At 55.2% G+C, this 26,267-nt stretch overlaps 1 protein-coding gene across 8 annotated transcripts in view; it reads left to right on the top strand.

Moving 5' to 3' along the window:
- The first annotated feature begins 509 nt into the window (after positions 1 to 509).
- The window catches only part of SH2B3 (SH2B adaptor protein 3), a 40,757-nt gene continuing 14,999 nt past the window's right edge, over positions 510 to 26,267 (top strand). For 2 of the 8 annotated variants that reach the window (XM_067700845.1, XM_067700844.1), the window contains exons 1-2: positions 510 to 896; positions 10,785 to 11,561. In XM_067700845.1, coding sequence (XP_067556946.1) covers positions 10,812 to 11,561 — 750 coding nt within the window. In that variant the 5' untranslated portion in view covers positions 510 to 896; positions 10,785 to 10,811. The remainder of the gene's footprint in view (positions 897 to 10,784; positions 11,562 to 26,267) is intronic. The other 6 variants (XM_067700838.1, XM_067700842.1, XM_067700841.1 and 3 more) reach the window with 4 other exon arrangements.

Raw genomic sequence — 26,267 nt, 5'->3', positions numbered from 1 at the left:
CCCGGGTGATGATGAAAGCTGCGGTCGCTATTGCACTGACCGGCCCGGCGCGCGCAGATAAGGCCCTGCAGGAGGGAGTCGGCAGGGTCGCGCCCCCTCGAGGCCAGGCGCCTCGGCCCGGCCCCGCCCTCAGACCCCGCCTTTCCTTCATCTGGCCCCGCCCCCGCAGCGTGGAGGCACCCGGTGGCCCCTGGCACTAGGTGGGTGGGGCCAAGGTTGCCCCGCCCCTCCTGCCGTTCATTCCCTTCTTTAGGTTTAGCGCTACGAAATCGGGAGGGTGATCTGTGGGCGTGGCTTTACGAGGCCCCGCCTCTCCCCGGGCTGGCTTTTGAGACCCCAGGACCTGGTCAGTCGCAGAGGAGCAGGGCTGATGGGCGGGGCGATGTCTGGCCCCGCCCCTGGTCCTGTTTTCTCCCCGCCCCCTGCCAAGTCTGGTTCACGGGCGGACTGGGGCGGGGCCTGATGTGGCCCCGCCCACCCTGGCCCCGCCCCTGCCTGGCCGCCCTCCCCTGCCGGGCTTCGCTCGCACAGCCGGTTCCTCTTTACATAACGGCGCGGGGCGGCATGGGCTCGGGCCACCGTCTCCGCCCGGCCGCCCGCCCGGACTGTCGCGGCCCGCGGTGGAGACGGCGGCCTCAGCAAAGTTTCCCCGGTGGCGGCCCGGAGGCGCATCCTCCCGCAACTGTCAAGCGCTGGCGGCGGAAATGATGAGGCGCTGGCCATTTTCCGAGCCCGGGTTTCCTGCCTGAGCCCAGCTCGAGCGAGCCGCGAGCCAGGAGCCGGCGCGCGGGAGAGAACGCGCCCGGGGCGGGGGCCCTCCCGCCCCCTAGGGATTTCGGGGGGCCGGGGGCGCGCGACGCCATGGGCCGGCCGGGCCCGGACCCCCTCTCTTTCAGGTAAGCCCGCCTTTCCCAGCGCTCCCCTCCTCCGGGGCTGGGAGGGCTTTAATGGGGGAAGAGGAGGCCCCGTGTCCAGTTCTGCCCAGTGTCTGCGCACTCCCACAACAGCCTAAAATATTGTCCTGAAGCTAACTCAGATGGAGGTGTTCAGGGGTGACCGTTCCCCAGCTCCTGTGACACCCTGCCAGCCGCCACCCCCAGCCACACACGTGTTGGGGATGTAATGGGGCAGTTGAGGCAGTGGGGGAGGCGCTGAGAGAGGGTATGGCTAATACTCCCAGTCCGCCTCTTAACGTAGCCCAGCCAGTCAACTTGCGCCTGGTGAGGAGGGGGGCGGGGGGGGGCCGGCTTGGTACCTTGAAAGTGAAAGTAGTGAAACTGAGCCCATGAGAATGGAAGAGTCCTCTTGGAGTGGGGCGCAGGCCCCTCCCCACTCTCCCAGGCCAGGCCGTGTGGCTAAGAGGGGAGCCCTCCACCCATTCCAGAAGCCCCTCTCCCCATTCCCTGCATCAGGGAGGTGGGGTGGCCCAGGCACCCCCATGCTACAGAATCTGGGGCTTCAAAAGGGTTAGGGCTCTCACAGCTCAGGTGTCTTTGGGCTGGTACCCTCCCACCCTGGACCTGGGGCTCCAGGGGAATCCTCCCACCAAAAAAATTGGGACACAGGTCATTGGCTTAATAGGTCAGCAGGGCTGGGAAGGTATTTCAGAGGCCCTTAATGCCTGGTGCAGAAATCCCCTCCCTTCCCTCATTCTGTTCCTGGGGGCTTTCGGGGCAATGGGGACTGCATTTGAGGAACTGCGGCGGGGGGGGGGCCTGCCTGCCATTCCACTTTTTTTCCTGAGTTTCCTCATTCTCCTGTTTCTCTTCCCCATTCCCGGGCCACAATGATGTAGATGAGGAGGTCACTGCTTGCAGCTGGGGGCCTCCAGGGAGGGGAATGGCCAGGCTGGACTGAGTGGGAGGAAGTGAAATTGGGCTACAGGCAGGGGGCTTCAGAACAGAGGGCCTGGCAAGGCCAAGTCTGAAGGGCCAAGGTCCAGCTTTGGGGTCAGGAGGGGCAGAGATCTGACCCGCACCCCCTGGCCTGGGAGATGAGCCTCCTCTGACACCCACCAACTGCCAGGCTCAGCTGGGGCAGCCGGCCCATCCCCATTTACAGTCCAACCCTGGGGCCCCTGTCAGGGCTGTGGGTGTATGGATCTCCGGGGTTGTGGGTACGAGTTGTACCTGGGTTTCCCATCGCTGACCTGGCTGCCAGAGCGGAAACAGCCCTGGAGGCTCTCCGGGGCCTGCGGGGGCCAGAGACCCAGCTCTAAAGCGGGGGAGAGCCGGCTGAGGCCGCCTTGTCAGGCTGGGGTCAGCAGATGAGAGGCCAGGGCCTGTTTTGGGAAGTTGGAAGGGTTTTTAATACACGTTTTCTGAGCCTTTTCCCACAACGCCCCTCTGGGAGGGAAAAATCCTTCCGAGCCAAAGGGTGAACATTCCTAGAACTTGTGTGAGTCCCCATGGGCCACAGAGGCAGCCAGCTGGGAAGGGGCTGGACTAAAGTATCAGCTTCTGGCGTCTGAGGACCTTCAGGGGCTCAGCAGCGGCAGAGGAGTGTCCTGGAAGCTTAGGTTCCATTCCCTCACTGCCTTTTTTCCTGCTGAGGGCATGGGCCAGTGATACTTGTGAACCTCAGTTTCCCCTGTGTGAAATGGGGTAATAATAGGTTTGTGGTAGGGTATGTAATAAGCCTGGCATTGAAAGGGTTCAATTCCAGGTGGTGGTGGTGGTTTTCATCATTACCACAATTAGTGTTATTGTTACTGGCTGTGGAATGTTTGTTCATCAGCATCCCTTGAGCACCACCTGCACGTGCAGCTCTGGGGTTTCCTGAGTGTTTGGGAGAAGAATTCTGGAGACCCAGGCAGGATGAAGTGATGGTGCTTCCTGGCTATATGGCCTTGCTTAACCACCCCAGCCTCAGTTTCTTCATCTGTCAAATGGGTGTGATAATAGTACCTACTTCTTTAGGGCCATTGGAACCACGAATGAGTGAATTCACAGAGTGTTTAGCGTGGCTTGGTCAGGAGGAGGAATAGTAATAAGGATGAGGTTGTTATTATCTTTTTTGTTTTGGATGTTAGCTCTGCTCGTTTTCCTTCCAGATCCACTCGCCCCACCCCCCCACCCCCCCACCCCCCCATTCTTCTGAACCCTGGGCTTGATCCTTCTCCAATAAACAGAACTTTCTAATACAAATTAGATCCTGTAGAGCCACTCCAGATATGGCGGTAGCCTGGGCGAGCAGGTGCTGGGTAGCCCTGCAGCAGTTCAGCCTGTGCGGACCCTTGGATATCTGGGTCTGGCGGTGCCACCTCCTGGATGGAGTCTCCCCGAGGGCAGAGGGGGCAGGGCTGGAGACACTTGGAGGGACCGCCCAGCTGCTAGTGCCAGCGCTGCCCATGCCGAGTGGGGGAGACAGGGCACATAAAGCATTCAGTGCTGGCCTTGGCACTCAATTAATAATAGATAGTGTTGTTGTTATTATTATTAAAATGAGAGGTCTCTTCTGTTCAGTTCTCACTTCTCCCAGTAGCAGCGTGGGTTTTGGAGCCAAATCTGAGCTTTGCCAGCTTCTAGCTGTGAGGCCTTGGGCAAGTTACCTGAACTCTCTGGGGCGCACCTGCCCAGCGGGGGCCAAGAGTCCCAGCTTCTCCCGGGTATGTGAGCCTGCATGTGAGTGCATACGTGAAGTGTATGAGTCTGGCACAGAGTAGGGACTCAAACTATGTTGGGTATAATTGCTATGGCCGTGTGACCTTGGGCTTGTCCCTTAACCTCTCTGAGCTGTGGGTCTCCTCATCTATGACTGAGAGTACTAATAGGGTTTTGAGAAGAGGCATGCAGAGTGCCTGGCATGCAGTCAGTGCTCAATAAGAGCTACGCTGTTAATGCCCAAGAGGGGGGCTGCCACTTAATTGCCAGGTTTCCTGGGAAAATGGGCCCTAGGGGCTCCCGGGTGTTCAGCGTCTTTGGGCGGAGCAGGAAGCTGCTTCCATCTGGCAGACAGAGAAGCCTGCCTTGGAGAGTCCAGAGGTGTAATACAAGTTACTTGTTCCCAGCCAGACCCTGTTCCCAGCTACCCGCCCTCCCTGAGGAAACTGAGGCGGGCAGGCTGCCCAGGGGAAGTGACTCAGCTGGGGTCACTCGCTGAGTCAGTCCTAATTGGACCCAGGAGCCCTGTGCCTCAGCTCCCTGGCTTCCGGGGCCTGAAGTCCCTCGGGGACTGGGCAGGTCCAAACCACAGTTGGACACCCACTTACTTGGGCCCCAAAGCCTGGACGACCAGCATTCTTCAGTTGGGGCTTCGGGGTCCCATTGGCCACCACTGGGCTGCTCAGCCCAGCATCCTTCCTCCCAGCAGGGGCAAGGGGCACTTCCCCAGGAGAGCAAGTCCTCCTGGCGTCCCCCGGCCTCGCCCCGCCCGGAAACCCGGCAGCTGCGCAGATGGCTGGAAGGTTTTTCCTCCCACGCCACCCTGTCAGGGGTCGGCTAGGGGGGCCGGGCTGCAGGCTTCCTCATGAACCAGGCCTGGAGCCCCTGGGGGCCTGCCCGGATGTGGGCCCCCATCCCGGCTGGCCAAGGGCAGCCTGCCACTGCCCCATGGGTCCCCAGGGAGGCCTGGGAGGGAGGAAGTCTGTGCCCTGCTCACCCGGGAGCTGACTCACAAGGGTGCCTGACGGGGAGGCCTTGGCCTTGAGGGGCTGGGGAACTGGAAATGCAATTAGGCGAGTGGACACAAAGGAGGGCCTTCGGCATGGGATCTGTCCTTTGAGAGCTGGCACTCTGGTGTCATCTCGCGGGAGGAGAGGCCCCAAGAGGGTGATGAGTGTGGAGAGAGGATTGCAGGAGGGCTTGAGGGCACCCGTCCTGATATCCTGAGGAAGCAACACCGTCTGGGGGCATGGGGTGTGCAGAGCTGACTGAGAGGCTTCCCCTCTCTCCCCTCAACCCAGGGCAATTAAAGGAAGAAGTCACATGCTGGGATGGGGGTGGCTTAGAGAGTTCTGCCTGTTCTTCGGTGGCCCTGGCTTTCCCCACCTCCCAAAGGCTGTTGGCCAGGGTGTCAGGCTGAGGGTGGGGGCAGAGGAAGCCAGAGGACATTTCCTGTTCTGGCAGACTGTGCTGGTGTGATAAATGTCCCCAGGCACTAGGTGACCCCGGCGAGAGTGCATCACGGCCCCCTGGCTGCCCGATGGGCTAGAGCAGAACCTACTTCTCAGCCTCCCCAGGGCCCCAGAACCTTTGGTCTGTACTGCCTGTAGGCTTCTACACAGTCTGGCCAGCTCGAGTGGTGTGGAAGGGCAGTGGGCCTCCTGCCAGGCAGTGTGTGTTGGAATCCCCTCAACTCTCTGGGCCTCCTTGGATGGGGTTGGGGGGGGCGGGTCTGGGCTCCTGGAGAAGTTGGTGCTGTGGGTAGGAAAGGCAGAAATGCTTACAGCAGCCTGGAGTGAACTTGGAGGCCTCCCTGGAGGAGGTGTCTCCCTCTGAAGGTATAAGACTTCCTGCCCAAACATCTGTGAGCTGTGGACCTGGGGGAGAATGGAGGCTCTGGACTGGCTCATTTTAACTTCACTTATCACGATTTAAAATATTCTCCCCAAGCCTTGGCAGGTGAAATTCCCACAGGTGGGTAAAGGCCTTCTCTGCACCTGGGCCTGATAATTAAACAGGAAATATTAGCTTCCCAAGATTACATTATTACCCAGGGTGATTGGATAGAGGAGAGGCTGATGAGCCTCGATCTCTGGGGTCCTGGGTTAGAGTGAGCCCCACAACTCAGAGCCAGGATTCCCAGCCCTTCAGAGCCTGAACTCTCCCCGGCTTGGTGTAGGATGTATATGCTTGAACAGGGGACACCAGGTACTGGCTAAGGCTTCAAAGCCCTCACCAGGTTGCCCTGAGCAGGGACTCTGTGGACACAATTGTTCTAAACTTGGGGTCCTGAAAGGCAGACCCACCCCCACCCTGACATGAGCCCCAGGATGGGCACAGAGGTCGCCGCCTCCGTCTTCACGTGTTTGCCATGGGGACTTGGCAGGGGGTTGCTGGGATGCGGTCTGATTTTCCTGCTCCACGTCACATCATCCTCGTCCCTCGCCCTGATGTGGGATTTTGGGAAATCCTGGACTCCGACTCCCTTACCCAGCAGATCTCCCTGCCCCAAAAGCCCAGGATGAGAAGGTGGGAGGGACCCCCTGGATTTGCAGGCCCCTCTCTGTGGAAGGCTGTTCATCCCTGTGGCCGCCCAGGCTCCCAGATGCTCCTGTGGGGGGGTTGGAGGGGATAGAAATGCCCCAAAGATCCCTCTACTCCCTATACCCCCTAGCTGAAACCTGGGGGCTCCTGGGAACCCCCAGGTGATTAGTAGTTGCTTCCTACCAAGAGCTTTTAGGCCCTGTTCCCAGGGTTGGCGTGATCTGATCAATTGCTCTTCCTCTGTGTCTGGCGCATAGTAAACACTCAATAAATGCTTCCACCTGGGCCAAGGCCCAAGGAGGGGACCACCTTCCTGTGGCCTGGCTGCCTGCCCCGGCCAGGAAACCTCCCAGCCATGGCCCCCTCCCCGGCACAGGCCACAGCTGAGTGCTCTGGCTGGTGACTTCCTGCCTGGAGCTCCTGCCCGGAGCTGCCTGAGCAGTGCTTCACCCCTGAGAAGGCCTTGTGTTCGGGCTCCCGTGACCCTCCCTGCCTGGCCCAGCCCATGAAGCCAGGCTCTGCCTGTGGCTTCTTGCAGCAGGCAGGTCTGACATTCTCTGTAGCAGGCGCTCCTCTCTTCTAACAATAATAGTAATAAAATAGCAACAGCCACCTGTTTCTTGAGCCCTGTGCCAAGCACCCCTCAGACATCAGTTCTTAGAATGCTCCTAGGGAATGCCAAGTACATTAGCCCACTTTACAGATGGGGACACTGAGGCTCAGAGAGGGAAGCCCTCTCTTCTGCATCACACAGCGAGGAAGTGGCAGAATTAGGATGTGAACCCAGATTTGGTTGGTAGCTCCACCGTAGAGAGGTCATCTGTTGTGGTGGGTTTCTCGGAGCCCCTCAGCCTTTTCTGTCAGTCCACAAAGGTCAGGAGCGTGATTCCAAGAGTACGACTGTCAAATAGCAGCCTGCCTCAACCCTAGGAGTTCATTAATTCATGCAACTAATATTTCTGGAGCACCAGCTCTGACCAGGCCCTGCGGAGTGTGCAGGAGTGTGATGGCCCTCGGCCTGCTGGGGGCAGACCCCCGGGCTGAGGGAGATGGACAGTAGGCAGTATTGCTCATGTATAGCTGGCGCTTCCAGCAGAGCGAGCGGGTTCTAATTGCAGCTCTGCCCCTCGAGGGCCCCGTGACCCTGGGCAAGCCATTCCTCCCGCACCGTGGCTTTCTCATCCATAGAGTGGGCATAATGCTAGGATTGCCCACTCTGGTGGGGAATAAATAAGTGAATAAATGCAAAGTGTTTAGCACAGAGCAGGGCACGTAGAAAGCGTGAAATAGTGTCATTTATTGATGTTTTAAAATTTTCACCCTGTGGCTATTTTCCAACCACCTGGTGGGTTTATGACCTGGACGGAGGAGCTGAGGCCTCCTGACTCCAGCAGGAGCTGAATGAGACCTCTATATCCCCTCCTCTGGATAGACATTCACTGGGCAGTGCGTCTTCCTTGTGTGCATTTGGGCATTGATCAAGTGTTTTGGGGGGCCTTGTGTGTGGGGTTCCCATTAATCGCTAGCTGTGGGACCTCTGTGCTTCAGTTTCTCCACCTGTAAAATGGGAGCAATTATTGGCCCTACCTCCTAGTACTGTTGTGAAGCTTGGGAGAGTTAATGTTTTGCAAAAGCAGTTAGAAAAACGCCTGAGGTATAGCATGTGCTGAGTGCACACCACTCTTCTTATGGAGAATTGGAATAGGGGGCCTGGTGAGGAGGGCTGCCAGCCACTGCCTGGGCAGTGAGGGAGCTTGGAGCAGGCACAGCTGTTCTGAGAAGGCTCTTACCAGGGTTTGGTCCTGCAGCTGGGCTTCAGGACTCTGATGTACATGGGTGGACAGGGTCAGGTGTTCCAGGCAAACGGATAGGCCTGGGTGCCCAGGAGGTGGGTTGGCCCAGCAAGAGGTGGTCACTGGTGGGTGCTGGCCGCCACACATCTGCCAGAGGAGCCAGAGGTTGCAAATCCAGCCGACCTCTTGCATTCCTACATTCATTCATCCAGCAGGCATTTATTGGGCTCCTGCTGCATGCTAGGAACTGGGGATGGAGCTGGGAGTGGCTCCTGGCACATGGAGCTCAGTGTCTGGTGGGGAGATACTCACTAATTAAACAATCATTGCTATTGAATGAGAGCACGTGACCAGTGTGCTGAAAGACAAGTTCAGGACTCAGTCGCCAGTGAGCTCAGGGGAGGCTTCTCTTGAGTGAGATTGGAAGCAGACTGGGAGCAGGCAGGGCAAAGGGACACCTGAGGCAGTTGTCCAGAGGCAGCTGGTGCGAGGGCACGTCACACGGGGTCTCGTGGATGGGACAGGAGCTTGGGTCTGGCATCTGGTTTCCCCAACCTGTGAGGACAGTGCTGGCCTCACCTGTGTCAAGGCGTGGGGTGGCCGAGGGCTTAACCGAGGACAGGTCGCCCACACATGCAGGTAAAACCCTCCTCTTCAGCAACAGGTGTGGATTTCTTGGCAGAGCGTGGTGGCCAAGGGCACACGTGGCCCCCTCCCTTCCCTTCTGCCCACTGTGTACAAAGTGCCTACGGTGTATAGGTGCCAAGGACCCTGTGATATGCAGAAAGTCAAATGTGTGCACAGCACCCTCCCAGCCGGTGCAGTGGCACCCACTCTGTGCCGTCTGGGCTGTCTTGCTGTGATCGGCTGCAGGGTCAGCACCACGGCCTGGAGATATGGAGTGGGGTGTGGCAGAAAGAACCCCAGTTTCTAGGTTCAGATCTTCACCTTGAGTCCCCTTTCAAGGACTCCTTGCAGCCATCTTAGGAGGTAGATACTGTGTTGCTCTCAATTTGACAGATGAAGAAACAGGGGTTCAGAGAGGTCCAGTCAGAGGCACACAGCCAACACTTGGGTGTGTGGGTGTGTGTATAATGTAGCAGCAGGAGAGCAGGAATTTCTTTCTGGTTCACTGCTGTTATCTCCAGGGCCTAGCACAGTGGCTGACACACAGTAGGCCCTCAGTAATATTTAGGTGGAGGTGTCTGTGTGTGAATGAGCAGCCATGACTGTGTGGTCCCCAGCAGGGGCCTGGGCCCAGCCAGGCTTAGCTGGAAGGACAGACAGTACTGATGGTAACTAGAGAGGTCCAGGGTTCAGCACCGTGGACAGCAGAGGGTAGGGGGCTTCTGCATTTTGATTGTGTGGGAGCCCCGGTTGGGATGAGCAGGCAAGGGTCTGCCTGTCCTGACGTTCCCCCATCAGAACAGGAAGTACCTTTGCACTCCTTGTGAGTCTTGTTAATTTATCCCTTTTTATTTGTTGTTTTATATTTATTTATTTAAAAAATAAAGTTTATTTTATTTATTTTTGGCTGCGTTGGGTTTTGTTGCTGCGTGTGGGCTTTCTCTAGTTGCAGTGAGCGGGGGCTTCTCTTCGTTGTGATGCGCAGGCTTCTCATTGTGGTGGCTTCTCTTGTTGCGGAGCACAGGCTGTAGGCATGTGGGCTTTGGTAGTTGCAGCACATGGGCTCAGTAGTTGTGGCTCGCGGGCTCTAGAGCGCAGGCTCAGTAGTTGTGGCACATGGGCTTAGTTGCTCCAAGGCATGTGGGATCTTCCCGAACCAGGGCTCGAACCCGTGTCCCCTGCATTGGCAGGCAGATTCTTAACCACTGCATCAGCAGGAAAGCCCCTATATTTCTTTTTATTAACACTAATAATACACTCTTATTGTAACATTCATCATAAGCCTTATTAGGCTTTTCCTAGGTTCTAAGGCCTTTACATTTATTAACTCAATGAATCCTCATAACACTCCTATGAGGTAGGTGCAATCATGGTCCGCATTTTACAGATGGGGAAAGCAAGGCAGAAAGAAATCACACACCCAAGGTGACACAACTAGTAAGCGGTTCATGCTGGGATTTGAGTCCAGACTCCAGGCGCCATGTTCTTAGCCATATTTTCTAGAGACAAGTAGTAACAGTTTTCCTTGGTTACTTACCTCCTTGCACCCCAGATTCTGGCTCCTCCCCACAGGTCACCACTGTTTCTGGATGGTGTTGCTCCAGCCACATGTTTCCTGCCCACCACTTAAATACATTTATGTACACATAAGAATTGGTAGTTTTGCTTTGTGTGTTCACGTAAATGAGATCGCACGGTTGTATTGCTCTGTGGTTTGCTTTTTTCCCTTAATGCTGTGCCCTGGTGATTCCCCAAGGTAGCATAGATCTTCGTCCTCCTTCTCCACTGCTGAAGCATATTCCAGCCTGCAAATGTACCACAGTTTATTTCACCAGTCTCTGACTGATAGGGCTTTAGGTTGTATTTATTTTTTCCTGTTATAAATGTGGGGGCAGGAAACGCCTAGCAGGGGATTGTCTTGTACATGCCTCTCTGCGCATGGGGGCAACTATTTCTCTTGAATACTTAGAAGTGGAATTACTAGGTCTGAAAATGATCCTGCCAAATTGCCCTCCAAAAAGACTGTACCCCTAACAGTACCGGCAACACTGAAGGGAGTGCCCGTTTTGCTGCATCTTCACCAGCACTGGGTATTAACAGTAATTTTCGCTTTTTGACGTTGTGCCTGGTGACTAGCGTGTCTGGCGGTGGCTTTAAGTGGGTGTCGCTCACCCGTCCGCTCCCTCCTCTCTCACTCACTCCTCACCGTGTCTTTCAGCCCGGCAGCTCTACCTTGGTCTCCACCATGAACGGGCCCACCTTGCAGTCCTCCTCGGCCTCCTCCGCATCCTCGGCGGCGACGGCCCCATCCCCGCGAGGCTGGAGTGAGTTCTGCGAGCTGCACGCGGTGGCCGCAGCCCGGGAGCTAGCCCGGCAGTACTGGCTTTTCGCCCGCGAGCACCCGCACCACGCGCCGCTGCGCGCCGAGCTCGTGTCGCTGCAGTTCACCGACCTCTTCCAGCGCTACTTCTGCCGCGAGGTGCGCGAGGGCCGGGCGCCCGGGCTGTCGGGCACCCGGGCCGCCGCCCCCGCGCGCGACTACCGTGAGACTGGCCGCGGGACCCCGGCCAAGGCCGAGGCGTCCCCAGCCGAGCCGGGCCCCGCCGCCCCCGCCCCCGCCCCCGGCCTTCCCAAGGCCCGCAGCTCGGAGGAGCTGGCCCCGCCGCGGCCGGCCTGCTCCCTCCAGCACCTGCGCCACAGTCTCCGCCACATCTTCCGCCACCGCTCGGCCGGTGAGCTGCCCGCGGCCCCCAGCGCGGCAGCGGGGGAGGCAGGCGAGGCCCCGGCCAGGCCCGGCCTGGCCAGGAAGCTCCTGCCCTGGAGCCTGGCCCGGGAGCCGCCACCTGAGGCCCTCAAGGAGGCGACGCTGCGGTACAGCTTGGCCGACGAGGCCTCCATGGACAGCGGGGCGCGCTGGCAAAGGGGGCGGCTGGCGCTGCGGCGCGCGGGCCCCGACGGCGCGGACCGCCTGCTGGAGCTCTTCGACCCGCCCAAGGTAAGACCCCGCGCACGTGGTTACGGGGGTACGGGTGGTGACACTTTTCCAGCAGGCGGCCACAAAGTGCCTGGCGGAAAGCGCGCCTTCTTAGAAGTGAACTTTTTCCTCTGAGAATCATTTTCCGTTTACAGGTAGTACAGAGTTCCCTTATACACTGCACCCAGCTTTGCCTCATGTTAACATGCTACAGTACCATGTACATCCGTCTTATAATTAAGGGACAAACATTGGTACATTACTGTTAACTGAACTCCGAGGTTCCTTTGGATTCCACTAGTTTTCCCCTAATGTCCCTCTTCTGCTTCAGGACACCATGTTAGATTTAGCTGTCATGTTTCCCTAGGCACCTCTTGGCTGTGGCAGTTTCTCAGGCTTTTCTTGTTTCTGATGGCTTCGACAGTTTTGAGGAGCGCTGGTCAGGGATTTTGTAGAATGTCCAGGGACACCATACATGGGCATCATGTGGGCTAGTGGCAGCCTGGTCCAAGGTCCTTGAAACCCCTGACCCAGATTGACCCTGACAAACAGGAGGGTTTCTCCTAGGGATTTCAAAACGTCGTGGAATTCCTGGGAGCCTCCCATGCTTTGTGGATGTCTTATTTTCTTTCAAGTTTAAATCTTTTTGTCTTTTTCCTTTGCGACCCACTTAATTCCGGCCGTGCAGTTGAGGCTGAAGGTCACTGTGGTCTACACACCTGCCGGACTCCATCTTTGACCAGATGTGTCAAGTTGATGGGACCATGTGGTCTTCCTTTCTCTTCTCTTTGTGGTTCTGTTATGTCCTAGGGCCTTGGTCTAGAGAGTGAGCAAAGCAGATCCCAGCCCTGAGGGGTCACGGTCTGGGTGGAGGAGACCAAATGATTATTCATTCATTCAGAACATACTTGTTGAGCACCTACACTGTACCAGGCACACATTAGGTGCTGGGGGAGCTGGCGTCTTGGTGGGGCTATTGAAGGACTAAACCTACAGATGAACATGGAATCAAGTGTATTTTGTGCTCTGAAGGAAAGCAATGAGGCCTCTGGGAGGATAACTGAGGGGCCCTAATTTGGGGGTTGGGATGGGGTGTTGTCAAGGAACCCCCTTATGTGAAGTACCTTTCCTTTTAGACTTCATTGTGGGGTCCCATGCACATGCTGAGGCGTGTGAAGCGTGTCTGAAGCTCCACGAGTGTCCCTGTGTTAGTACACGCGGTGGCCCAGTGCCCCAGGGGCTCCCTCATGCCTCTTCCACGTCAACACTCCCCCCCTCCCACACATCGACTCCCACCCGCGCGGATTGCATTTCTCTGTTTCGAACTTCATATAAATGGAATCGTATAGTATATTGTTTTTTGTGTCTGGCTCCCTTCACCCAGCATGTTCTAGAGATTTGTCCATGCTCTTGGGGGCATCAGAGTTTGTTTCTTTTTATCGCTGAGTAAATCCAGCCTGTTGTGTGAATGTACCACAGTTTATTTATCCATTCACCGGTTGATGGATATTTGGGTTGTTTCCACTTTGGTACTTTTGCAGATCATGCTGTAATGAAATTTGCTCTTAGGTCTTTGTATTGACATACGCTTCCATTTCCCTCCGGTAGATTCCTAGAAGTGCTAGGTCATATGGGAAGTGCAAGTTTAATTTTATATGAAACTTCTAAACATTTTCCAAAGTGGCAGCACAATTTTGCATCCCCATCAGCAGTGAATGAGTCTTTTTTCTTTCCAGCCCTTCTAGTGGATGTATACTGGTATCTCAAATCTTGGCTTTAATTTGCATTTCCCTTATGACTCATGAGGTTAAGTACCTTTTCATGTGTTTATTGGCCATTGGGATTGACTCTTTTTTCAAGTGTTTGCCATTTTTATTGAGTTGTCTGTCCTTCCCTTATTGATTTATAAAAGTTTTTATACCTGAATGTACTTCAGCACACTTGAATGCACTTTCTTTGTATCATACATACGACCTCCTGCTCTGTGGTTGTCTTTTTTTGCTTTTTTTTTTGCGGTACGCAGGCCTCTCACTGTTGTGGCCTCTCCCGTTGCAGAGCACAGGCTCCGGACACGCAGGCTCAGTGGCCATGGCTCACGGGCCCAGATGCTCCGTGGCATGTGGGATCCTCCCGGACCGGGGCACGAACCCGTGTCCCCTGCATCTGCAGGCGGACTTTCAACCACTGCGCCACCAGGGAAGCCCCCTAAGTTCTTTTTTAAAAATATTTTATTTACTAGTTTATTTATTTATTTGGTTGCACCCGGTCTTAGTTGTGGCTCACGGGCTCCTTAGTTGCGGCTTAGTTGCGGCTCGTGGGCTCCTTAGTTGCAGCATGCGAACTCTCAGTTGTGGCATTTTGTATGTTTTTTTAAAAAATGTATTTATTTTTATTTATTTATGTATTTATTTGTTTGCGCCGGGTCTTAGTTGTGGCAGGCAGGCTCCTTAGTTGCGGCTCGCTGGTTCCTTAGTTGTGGCACGCGAACTCTTAGTTGCAGCATGCATGTGGGATCTAGTTCCCTGACCAGGGATCGAACCCGGGCCCCCTGCATTGGGAGCGCAGAGTCTTAACCACTGCGCCACCAGGGAAGTCCCATGAACCTAAGTTCTTAACTTTAATGAAGTCCAGTTTATCGATTGCTTTCCTGTATGGTTAGTGCTTTTTGTGTCCCATTTAAAGAATCTTTGCCTACCCAGGGTCATGAAGATCTTTCTTGTCTTTTCTTTTTTTTTTTTTTTTTGCCTGCGTTGGGTCTTTGTTGCTGCACGCAGGCTTTCTCTAGTTGCAGCAAGTGGGGGCTACTTTTTGTTGCGGGGCGCGGGCTTCTCATTGTGGTGGCTTCTCTTGTTGTGGAGCACAGGCTCTAGGTGTGCAGGCTTCATTAGTTGTGGCACGTGGGCTCAGTAGTTGTGGCGCACGGGCTTAGTTGCTCCATGGTGTGTGGGATCTTCCCAGACCAGGGCTTGAACCCATGTCCCCTGCATCAGCAGGCAGATTCTTTTCTTCTTTTCTATTTTTGGCTGCATCGGGTCTTAGTAGCAGCATGCGGGATCTTCGTTGAGGTGTGTGGGATCTTTTGTTATGGCACACGGGCTTCTTTCTAGTTGTGGCCTGAGGGCTCCAGGGCACGTGGGCTCAGTAGTTGTGGCACTTGGGCTTAGTTAGTTGCCCCGTGGCATGTGGGATCTTAGTTACCCAACCAGGAATCGAACCCGCATCCCCTGCATTGGAAGGTAGATTCTTCACCACTGGACCACCAGGGAAGTCCCGGCAGGCAGATTCTTAACCACTGCACCACCAGACACATCCCTTGTCTTTTCTTCTAGAAGCTTTATTGTTTGGGCTGAGTCATATTGATGGGCCTTCACAAGATCCATCCTGAATTAGTTTTTGTGTATGGCGTGAGGTAGGGGTCACACTTCTTCCACTTCTGGCACTACATGCTGATGTGACTCTCTTTTTCCTATTGGATTGCATGCAATGCTACTTTCATCCTAAATCTAGTGTCTATCTGTGTGCTTCTGGACCCTCCTTCTGTTCCACTGGCCTATGTGTCTATTCTTATGTTAACACCACACTCTCTTAATCACTAAAGTTTAACAGTGAGTCTTGCGGAGGTGACTTTTCTTTTTTTTGGCTGCACCACACAACTTATGCGATCTTAGTTCCCCAACCAGGGATTGAACCTGTGCCCTCAGCAGTGAAAGCATGGAGTCCTAACCACTGGACCACCAGGGAATTCCCACTGAGGTGGTGACTTCTGAACTGAGATCTTAATACTGAGATAAGAACCTCTGGGCAGCAGGAACAGCATAGGCAAAGGTGCTGAGATGGGAAGGCATTTTGTATGTTTTTTTAAAAAATGTATTTATTTTTATTTATTTATGTATTTATTTGTTTGCGCCGGGTCTTAGTTGTGGCAGGCAGGCTCCTTAGTTGCGGCTCACTGGTTCCTTAGTTGTGGCACGCGAACTCTTAGTTGCAGCATGCATGTGGGATTTAGTTCCCTGACCAGGGATTGAACTTGGGCCCCCTGCATTGGGAGCATGGAGTTTTAACCACTGCACCACCAGGGAAGTCCCCAGCATTTTGCATATTTTTAAGAAAGAAAAACAGAAGTGTGTTGGGAGCACAGATGGGGAAGATGGGGCGTGCGGGAGGATGTGCGGGTAGAGGGTCCTGTGAGGAGTCAGTATTTTATCCCAAGTGTAACACGAAGCCTTTGGAAAAACGCAAGTGCAGATAAAAACTTTACTCATTTTTAAAATGTCTCAAGGCTCCGACACTATGAAAGGCAAATAACGTCCCAGACACATGATCTTATCTGCATGATAAGGTGGGGTTCCCTATAAAACTTTAAAAACAACTGCTGCTGCTTAAAATAAACCATCTTGGAAAACCTAGTGTCAGGAGTCGGATGGACCCAGGTTCAAACAATGAATTAGCTTCTTTCTCAGCTCTGGGGCCTTAGGCAAGTGACATCACCTCTCTGGGCCTCAGTTTCCTCCCCTGTACAGTGGAGCTACTCAGAGTTCGCACCTTGTGTGGCTGTTGTGATAACTGGGAGGGCACATCTGCTGAGCGCCTGGCGCAGGGGAGGCTCACTGTTACTGGCCCGCCTTGTTATTTTGGTTGCTATGGTAGTGAAATGATTTGGGGGCTAAGGATGCAGATTTACTTCTAGTGCTGGTTTGGGCCCTCATTGCCCAGCTGGGATGCATGATCAAGGCTCCTGTTCTTTGGGAACCCTGAGGGTGGGCCCTGGTCAGAGTCCTCAGGGCTCAGAAGTGGTGTCTGGCCTTGGAGAAACGGGACCCGGAGGGGCAGCTGGGTCCCTGAGGCTCGCCCCTCCCTCCAGGCCGCCTGGACCTCTGCCATAGGCTTGGTGGTCGCTGTGTGACCTGGGGTGTCCCCCACCAAGTGAGCAGCCCTGGTGGGTCCTCTCCTGTCCCCTCCACAGAGTGCCTGGCCTGACAGAGCAGGCCCCGGCTCCGTCAGCTTCTGACAGCTTCCCTTTGTGCTTGCAACAGTCTGGGGCTCTTCCTGAATGTTTCCTGGAGTGACTTGGAGCCTCCAGTCTCTGGGCCAAGGATACCTAGACTAGAAGTCCTGAGTGTGCCTGCCTGGAGGGTAGCCTTGACCTCCAACCTCTGACCCTGGAGTTGTCTATGGGAGCAGCTTTAAACATAGGCAAAGGAAGGTTTGACAGCCAGGGCTTGAGCTCTGGGTTCATACCCGAGCTCTGTCACTTGAACGGTACTCAGCACCTGTTTGGAGAAGCCCTTGCTGCCCAGAGTGGGGAGAGGCTTGGAGGACGAGAACTGAGAGTGGGCAGCTGCCCAGGGATATCACTCGGGCCTCAGCCAAGCTAACACCACCCAGAAGTCTGAGGCCAGGTGGCCAGCTGCTCATGGGTCAGCCTCACCTGGACTTGGGTCACAGCTCCGCCTCTGACCGGAACCTCTGACCTTGGGCCGGTCACTTCCCCACTTGGAGCCTCAGTCTAGTCATCTGTAAAGTAGGGGTGATAGCAGCAGCCAAGGGTCAAGGGTCACCGTGCGGGCTGTGGTGGGAGGGAGCTTGCCACGACAGGCGGAGTGTAAGCGGAGGCCACAGGCTGCTGCAGTGGGTGGCTGGAGGGCGGTTGGAGGAGACATGTGTGACTAGTTCCCAAAGTCTGAAGTCTGGTTTCAGTGGCATCACTGCAGATGGACGGGAGGTGGGGCAACCCTTCCTTATACTACGCGCTGGCCCTCGGGGGAAGCTAGGGATTGCCTCGGCTGGGGGGTGGTCATCAAAGGTCCCTTGGCAAGAGGTGACATCTGGGATGAGCGCAGGTGCCGATCCTGGAAGATCTGGGTGAAGGAGTCCCAGGCTGAGGAAATGGCAAGTGCAAAGGCCCTGGAGTGAACACGAACCGGGAGACTTTGAGGAACAGCCGGGTGGCCAGGGGCTGGAGTAGAAGGAGGAAGGAGGGATGAGGTTGGAAAGGTGATGGGGCTGGATTATTTGGGGCCTTCTGGAGCATGGTGAGGATTTTAGGTTTTACACGAAGAGCAGTGGGAGCACTTGGAGGATTTAGGGCCAGAGGGGCTGGGACACCTATCCAGCAGCAGGAATGGGCTAGAGGAGCCCTCTGGGGCTGCTCTGGTCTTCTGGATTTTGGGAGAGTGTGGCTTGAGTCTTCTCCTAGAAGACCCTCTGGTCCCCATGTCCGCTTGTCCTGTGGCACCTCCCTCTCCTTGGGCATCTCTGAGCCCAGGCTGGGGTGGGGGACAGCACGTTTACTACCTTAAGTAGGCACCGACTGTGCGCCCGGCATTGCCCTAAACACTTGACTTCAAGTCCTTCCCATGAGGCCAAGCTTGCTGGCCCATTTGACAGATGAGAAAACCAAGGCTGGGAGAGGCAAAGAAACTCGCTCAGCATCATGCTGCTAAGGAGATCGGAGCCCCTGATCCAACAGGTCCCTGCTCCCGAGCCCCGAGCCACACTGTGAACGGCCTCCCTCCAGCCACGGGGTGCAGAGTAGTAGCTTCCAGCCGGCCAGGCCTGAGACGTACCATCCCACTCAGCAGTTAAAAACAAGAAAGTTGGGGCTTCCCTGGTGGCGCAGTGGTTGAGAGTCTGCCTGCCGATGCAGGGGACACGGGTTCGTACCCCGGTCCGGGAAGATCCCACATGCCGCAGAGCGGCTGGGCCCGTGAGCCATGGCCTCTGAGCCTGCGTGTCCAGAGCCTGTGCTCCGCAGTGGGAGAGGCCGCAACAGTGAGAGGCCCGCATTCTGCAAAAAAAACCCAAAAAAACCCCAGAAAAGCAAGAAAGTTGGATTGGTTGCCAATAGTTAAAAACCATAAAATGGAAAGATTTCATATAAGAACCCAGTTTCTGGTTTCTCTTATAAATTGGTGGACTTGGAAGTGCTGGGCCAGGATCACTTGACGTGCATCCCAGCCTGGCCCCTGTGGAGGGAGAGCCTGACTGGGAGGTCAGGGGGTTGTCCCAGGGTCAGGGAGAGATCACAGGACCAGCCACCAGGCCCGGGGTGGCTGGCCTTAGGGCAGAGCTTTGCCGGGAGCTGGGGGTCCATTTTCAAATGGAGCACATCTGGGCTGGCCATGGCCTTGGGGCCAGCCCTTTGCTCTTTTGGGCCTCTGTTTCCCCACATGTCCAAGCCTGGTTTGGCTGAGATGGTCTCAAAGCCCTGCCAGCCCTACTGGGTCCGGGGGCTGAGCCTCAGCTTCTCTCATCTTTAAAGTGGGGGTAATGATGAAATTCTAGTAGCTGTTGTTGAAAAAATGCCTTTTTAGCCAGCATCTGTTTGGCACTTGTTACATACTAGGCACTTTACTGCCTTGGCTTCATTTAATCCTCACAGCAGCCCTGTGAGGGTGCTGTTGTGATTACCCCCATATCACAGATGGGGAAATTGAGTCTAAGAGAAGGTAGGTGACTTGCCCAAGGTCACATAGCTCTGAGCAGCTGAGATGGGGTTGGGACCCAGGTATTCGGGCTGCACCTGGTGCCTAGCAGGTCTCCAGAAGGATTTATTATCATGGGTAGTGGTGCTGGTGGTGTTTAGCCAGTGGCCCTACCTGGGAGTGGGGTGGGGGTGTGCGTCTGTTTTGAGTTCTCAGACCAGGAAAGGCTCCTTTTGGCCATCTTGTCTAGTGCCACCAAAGATGGGGACACTGAGGCCCAGAGGGGGCTGGCCAGTGCCCCTCTCACCCAGCATGTAAGACTTGGTGGACCCAGTGTGCTCTGCCCTTGGTCTCTGCTGCTCAGCCCAGAGAAGAGGTAGAGGAAGGAGGGGGGGACTCACAGGGGATTCAACCCACATCCCTGAGCTCCCCTCCTGCATCACAGGCCTCTAGTACCCCCAGGAAGAAGTGGTCTGGTTGGCAGTGGCTGGACCTGCTGGTCCTAGGGAGAGCCTGACCTAGGCTGACCTAGGCCGGGGGCCAGTCGGGCAATATGGTTCAGAGCTGTTCCCCCTCTGCTCCTTCTGAGCTGTCCTTGGGCAAGTGACTGGGCCTCAGTTTCCTCATCTGTAAAATGGGGGTGGTCCCAGTGCCTGCACGTGTAAGGGAGGCTGTGGATACAGTATATGCTGACTGGGTAGGTGAGGGGCCTGGGTATGAGTGTGGCCGGGCAGCCTGTGGGCAGTAGGTGCTCCCGGCAGCCCGGCTGATGAAGGGGCTGAGTGTCCTGAGCACTGACCGTGGGCGAGGGCGATGCCGAATTAGCCCCCTCAACGCTCCCCTGACTCTGCAAAGTAGGCATGGCCACTGTGCCTGCCTCACAGATGAGGACACTGAGGCTCTGAGACACAGAAGGAGACACTGCTGGACCCTGGGGGCCCGAGCCTGGAGCCCATGCCCCAAGTGTGGGAAAGAGGAAGCAGAAAGAAAGGGACGTCCGCCGGGGGGCCTGGCGGTTTCCTCTCGGAGGCAGGAGCGTGAGGAGGAAGAGGAGTGCTGGGCAGGAAGCGGCCGGGCGGGCGGGCGGGGCAGCCTCCTGGGGCCCGGACAGAGCTGGGCCTGAGTCCTGCCTCTGCCCCTTCTGAGCTGTGTGACCTTGGGAAAGGCACTTCACCCTCTCTGTGCCTCATTTTCCTCAAGTAAAAAGAGCTGAGTGACGGCACCCACATCAGGGCAATGGTGAACTAGCTGCTGTCCGCATGGTGCCGGGTGCCGGGAGCCGTGCCCGGCGCAGGTGGTCTCAGCAAATCTTAGCTGCGGTGGGGTTTTTTTGTTTTTTTTTGGCTGAGCGGCATGTGGGATCTTAGTTCCCCGACCAGGGAGCGAACCCGTGCCCCCTGCAGTGGAAGCGCAGAGTCCTAACCATTGGACCTCCAGGGAAGTCCCATGTAGTTGTTGTTATTTTTATTAGTCATTTTCAGCATGATGGGCACTACATTTGACACATCCCATGCAATTACCACAAACCCTGGGAGGCGGGAACAGTGATGAAGGCATCTTATAGATGAGGAAACAGGCACAGAAAGGTAGAGAGACCTGCCCAAGGCCACACAGCTGGGAGATGGAAGAGCAGGAATGGAGGCCGGTGTGGGCCTGCCAAGGCCAGGGGGTGTGTTTAGCCCCCGAGCAGCCCGAGAAACCGCCCACCTTCTGCCTACAGCCCGGTAGATCTTCGTGGGCTGGCGAGAGCCCTGATGTCCCAGGGGGAGACAGGTGCGTCAGAGGCCAGTGGCTCCCCGATCCCATCCTCTCCCAGGGGGACCAGGGGCTGAAGGCTCCCAGGGTGAGAGTGGGGTTTCAGTCCTCACTCTGCCCGGGGCTGCTTAGTGACCCAGGTTGGTCCCTGCCCCTCTCTGAGCTGTGAAATGGGCAACCAGGGGGCTTGATCCGGGCTTTCCGGGGCTAGTGGGGGGAGGGAGGAAGGGGTGGTGGTGGGCAGGGCTCCCGTGGCTCCTGTGGGGCCCCCAGCTGCGCACACACAGCCGCCCCATCTGCCCCTTATTGGGCTTTTGTGTAAGGTCGTGTTTTGAAAAGTACTTTGCTGCTTAGAAGAAACCCCCAACCATGCTGAAACCACGGGCAGATGATATCGGCGTGCTTCCTTTCAGCTCAAATTCTGTGAATCCAGAGACTGGAAGGTGCCCCCGAATCCAACAGGGGGAGGGTGGCGAACGACAGTCATTTATCCTCACACCCTGCCCCCCGCCCCCCCCGGAGCCTCTGGGGGCTGCTTCCACCCCACGCCCTTGCTCCTTGGGGCCTGTTAGCTGTCGCCAGCTTCTTGGAAGTTGCTTTTCTGTTTTCCTTTGTTTGGGGGACTGGGTGTTGGGACACACAGCTGCAGAGTCTGGGCCATGGGCTTGGCGGCCGGGGAGAAGGGCAGATGGACAGGTTTGGGTTCAGATCTTGGCTCTTGTGTCCTTATTACGTGGCTTTGGGCTGAGAACTCAGCCTGTCTCAGCCTCAGTTTCCCATTCTGGAAAGTGGAATGTCAGTACTGGCCTTGCTGGGTGATTGAGTCGAAAATAGGCTCTGGGAGGGCCTGACACGATGTGTTTCCTCCCTGAGAGGCAGAAGAAGGGGCTTGCTGCGTGGGAAGTCACCAGACCCCAGGGGTGGGTCCCCAGATGCCCTCCCTGGGATGGGCAACAACCTAGCCAGCTCTCCCGGTAGCCTGGACTGGGCACCAGCCGCCGGCGGGCTGCCAGGCGGGCCCGCTGGAAATCCCCCACCCACTCCTTTGCGAATATGGAAAAGGAAAGCAAAAGGCACAAGCAGAGGTCTGCGCTCAGAGCGCTGGCCCCCCCGGGGGTGGAGGCGGAGGTAGCTTCCTTCCCCAAGGCTGGAGGGGCCGCCTCAGCTTCCTTTTTGGGGCCCCACACCCTTTTTTCCTCTCTCCCCTCTGGGCTGGGGAAAAGGCCACTGTTTTCCTCAGGCCGTGGACCCCGCTGACCGCTCAGCCTCTGGCACCGGCGGGTGATGGCGTACGGGGGAGGGGGCCCATCACGGCGGCACCTGGCCTCTGGGTTCTCCCTCACCGTGGCTGACCCTCCCCTCCTGGGCCTGACCTGAATCCTGACTGCGGCCCAGTCTGAAGTCCGTGGCGCAGCAGAGAGAGAAACCTCTCTCCAGGGAACCGTCTGGAATGGGAGGCCCCGCTGTGTCTCTTTTCAAATCTTCGTGTAATCTAGGAAACTGTCTACCTTACCGAGGGCCTCCACGTTTGAGTTCCTAGTGTTTCTGGTTTTGATTTTTCAATTAATAAAGCTCATGGCAGAAATTATGGAACAGTAACTGAAAAACCACCCACAATCCTACTACGCAGAGAGAACGAGCATTTCCATTTCACTTAGACGTCTTTGTAATCTTCTGTCTTGTATTTCTTTCTCTAGCTTTTCCCCCAAATTGCAATTCCGTCCACATTCACTAATTCTTCACTCAGCAGTTTAGCTAGGGAGCCCCCTCTGTGTGCCAGGTATGTTGGAAACATAGGCAGAAACTTTTGGACAAAACCCCCAGCCCTTGTGGGACTGACACTCATCCTACCTTTTTGTTACCTGCTTTTTTGTCACTTAACATGTCTTGAACATTTTTCTGTTCTCTTAAATATTTTTCAAGAATGTCTTAAAAATAAATACTGGCTGCACGATATTTCATTTACACAGATAGGCCATGATGTATTTATCTATGCTTATCTAGACTCCTATTTCAATCACTTCTAATTTTTTTGCTCAACTGGACAACCTTGTGACAAACATGTTGTACGTAAATCTTGCTGCCCATCTCTGATTATTTCCTTAGAAGCATATTCCTAGAAGGGAAGTGCTGGGTGGAAGGCTTTGTGAGCACTTCTCATGTTTTCTCTTTCTCTCAAAGCTTTATTGAGATATACTTTACAAATTATAAAATTAACTCGTTTAAAGGGTACAGTGATTTTTGGTATATTTACAGGGCTGTACAACTATCTCCACGATTTAATTTTAGACCACTTTCATCGTCTCAAAGAGACCTTGTGCTCATCAGCAGTCACTCCGCGTTCCTCCTCTCCCCCACCCCCAGGCAACCACTAATCTATCAATACTTTCTGTCTCTCTAGATTTGCCTAGTTTGTTCTTTTCATATAAATGGAATCAGACAATATGTGGTCTTTTGCGACTGTCTTCTTTCACTCAGCATCACATGTTCAAGGTTCGTCCGTGTTGTAGCTTGTGTCAGTATTTTGTTCCTTTTTATTGGAAATAATATTCCATTGTATGAATAGATCACATTTTGTTTATCCATTCCTCAGTGATGGACATTAGGTTGTTTCCACTTTTGGGCGATTGTGAATAGTGCTGCCACGAACATTCGTGAATAAGTTTTTGTGTGGACATACGTTTTCATTTTTCCCTGGGTATATACCTTAGGAGTGGAATTGCTGGATCATATGGTAACTCTACGTTTAACATTTTGAGGAGCTGCCAAACTGTTTTCCAGAGTACCGCACCATTTTATATTCCCATCAGTAATGTATGAGGGTTCCAGTTTCTCCACATGCTCACCAACACTTGTTTTTCTTATTTTATTATTTATTTGGCTACGTCGGATCTTAGTTGCAGCATGTGGGATCTTTCATCACGGCACGCGGGCTTCTCTTTAGTTGTGGCGTGTGGGCTCTAGAGCACGCAGGCTTAGTTGCCCCGCGGCATGTAGGATCTTAGTTCCTTGACCAGGGATCAAACCTGCACCCCCTGCATTGGAAGGTGGATTCTTAACCACTGGACCACCAGGGAAGTCCCACCAACACTTGTTACTATCTATCTTTTTGATTGTAGCCACCCTAGCAGGTGTGAATGGCTTTGATTTATGTTTCCCTGATGGCTAATGATGTTGAGCATCTTTTCATGTGCTCACTAGCTATTTCTAATGCTTCTGATATATCCTTTCCAAATAGTCTTCTAGGAAGGTTACACCCATCTATCTTCAAATAGTGGTGCAAACACTGGCTATTATTTTAAAAACCTTTGCCAACTTCTAGGTGAAGTGGTTATCTTGTCCTTTCTGCTTATGAATGGAACGAACCATTTTTCTTTTTTAAAAACAATGAGATATAATTCACATAACATAAAATTCACCATGTTAAAGTGCAATTCGTTGTTTTTAGTATACTCACTGTGTGTGCAACCATCACCTCTATCCAATTCCAGAACATTTCCATCACCTCAGAAAGAAACCCAGTATCTGTTAGCATCGGTCCCCATTCCCATCCCCGTCCCCTCAGCCTCTGGCAACCACTAATCCTACTTTCTGTCTCTGTGGATTTTGACTCTTTCTCCAGTGTTTCTTGGTCATAGACATTTTCTGTGACTTACAGGCCATTAACTCTGTGTGCTCCTCTCCTGCACTGCCTGCCTCTTTCCTGTTGACTTGCAGCAGCTCTTTACACTGACATTAGCGCTCTGTCACACGTTGCAAATATTTCCCTAGTTTGCCATTTGGCTTTTCGACTGGTCCTGAGTTTCTTGGCCTATGGAGGTTTCTAAGTCTGGGCAGTGAAATACAGTGATCTTTTCCTTTATGATTTTGTTCTTTGCTTTTTCTGCTTAGAAGGGCCTCCCTGACCCTGGGATCAGATAATTATTTAGGTTCTTCTATTCCAGTTTTGTCTTGGTTTTATTTTTCACATTTAGTTATTTAATCCAGCCAGCTTTTATTCTTTGTGGCTGGTACAGTTTCCTGTTGTTTTTTGGTGTCAGTGAGATGCTGTGTGTCAAGGCATATCACTAAACGTGGGCTAAGGATAACGACAACAGCTCACGGCAGATTGAGCTTGGAAGGGTGGAGATTCCTGGGCTCTCGCCCTGGTTTCCCTGTCAGCTCAGCCCAAGGCTCTGCTCAGCCGACTCTGAGCCTCCCTGGCATCCCTGAAGCCCCTTGAGCCCCAGAGGCCCTCGCTTTCACCTCTTCTTCTGAATCATCATTCTTCGAAGGCAGGCGGTGGCCACCATCGGGGCTTTTAGGGATCTTGGTGGTGACGAGACCCCCCTCCCTCCGGTGCACTCCCCTACCGGAGGCCGGTGACAGAGGTTATCTGTTGTTTCTTAACCACATCTTTTTCCACTCTCCCCAGGCGTGGAACAGACACGGGGCCCAGGGTGCAGCTGAGGGCTGTGCTGCAGGGGCAAGGGGCTTCCCCCACTGGGCTGGCTCCACAGAGAGGCCGGGAGGTGGGCCCGCCGCAAAAGGCCCTGGGGGGCCGGCCAGCTCCAGGACCCCTGGCCCTGTGAGACTCAGGTGCTCCTCTGCTTTCCCGTCGAGAGCACTGAGCACACCCTCCCGTGCAGCAGGAGAGCCCAGGGAGCAGTGCCAGGTTCGGGGCCGGTGTGCCCCCTCCTGCTCGGGGCCTGGGCACGTGGCAAGGAGCCATGAATTCCTGTCTTGGGGGCTGACCACAGCCCGGTGCGCGAGGCCTGGGGTGTCCTGGCACCGAGGTAGCCGGAGCAGCACTACGAGAGGAAGGCGTAGCCTGCATGAAGGTGGATGGGGACAGGGTGCACGGGCCTTGCAGCTCTTGGGCCACGCGGGGCAGGGAGGATTCCTGGCGCGATACTGGGAGCAGGATGCGGTCGCCCAAGGCGTGGGCTGGTGGCAGCTGCTTTGCAGCCGGCGGGGGGCTGGGGTGGGGGTGGGGTTCTGGCTGGGCCCCGACCCTGCTCCGGACCCACGGTCGGCCCAGGCCCAAGTGCCAGTCAGCGCTCCCAGACAGAGACACCGCTCTGTCCTCAAGACCGTCTCAGGCAGGGCGACGGGTAACTGACTGAAGGGGAGCTGATGGAGGCTGGCTGCTGAGCAGCTCCAGGCCCTGGAAAGTGGTTGATCCTAATTTGCCAAAGGTCTTGGCCCGGAGTGGTGCCCCGCGTGGAGGAAAGGTGTGGCGGGGAGAGGCCTAGGAGGTGTGGACAAGTGGCCTGGCTGGTGAGGGTGGTGGCACTGGCTCCTCTGTTCCCGCCTCTGCAAGGCCCCATCCCAGGACACGCCTCCCCAGGCCGGGCCATGTGGCCTGGACCACTGTCACCCCGAGGGGGGAGGCGAGGTCAGCTAGCGAAGGTGCCGGGGGGTCCGTAAGCTCCTTGGTTTGCCAGTTCATCCACGCCTGTGACGGGGTGCAGGGAGTGGGACTTCCAGGTGTGGTGCCTCTTAAGCCACGGACCCCCCCACCCAGGCGGCCTCAGAGCGGAAGTGCCTGCCCGTCTTCACAGCGGGG

This window comes from Pseudorca crassidens, chromosome 12 (assembly GCF_039906515.1).
Source record: "Pseudorca crassidens isolate mPseCra1 chromosome 12, mPseCra1.hap1, whole genome shotgun sequence".
Taxonomy (NCBI): Eukaryota; Metazoa; Chordata; class Mammalia; order Artiodactyla; family Delphinidae; genus Pseudorca; species Pseudorca crassidens.
The sequence above is the reverse complement of the archived record's forward strand: the minus strand, read 5'-3'. Positions and strand labels throughout refer to the sequence as shown.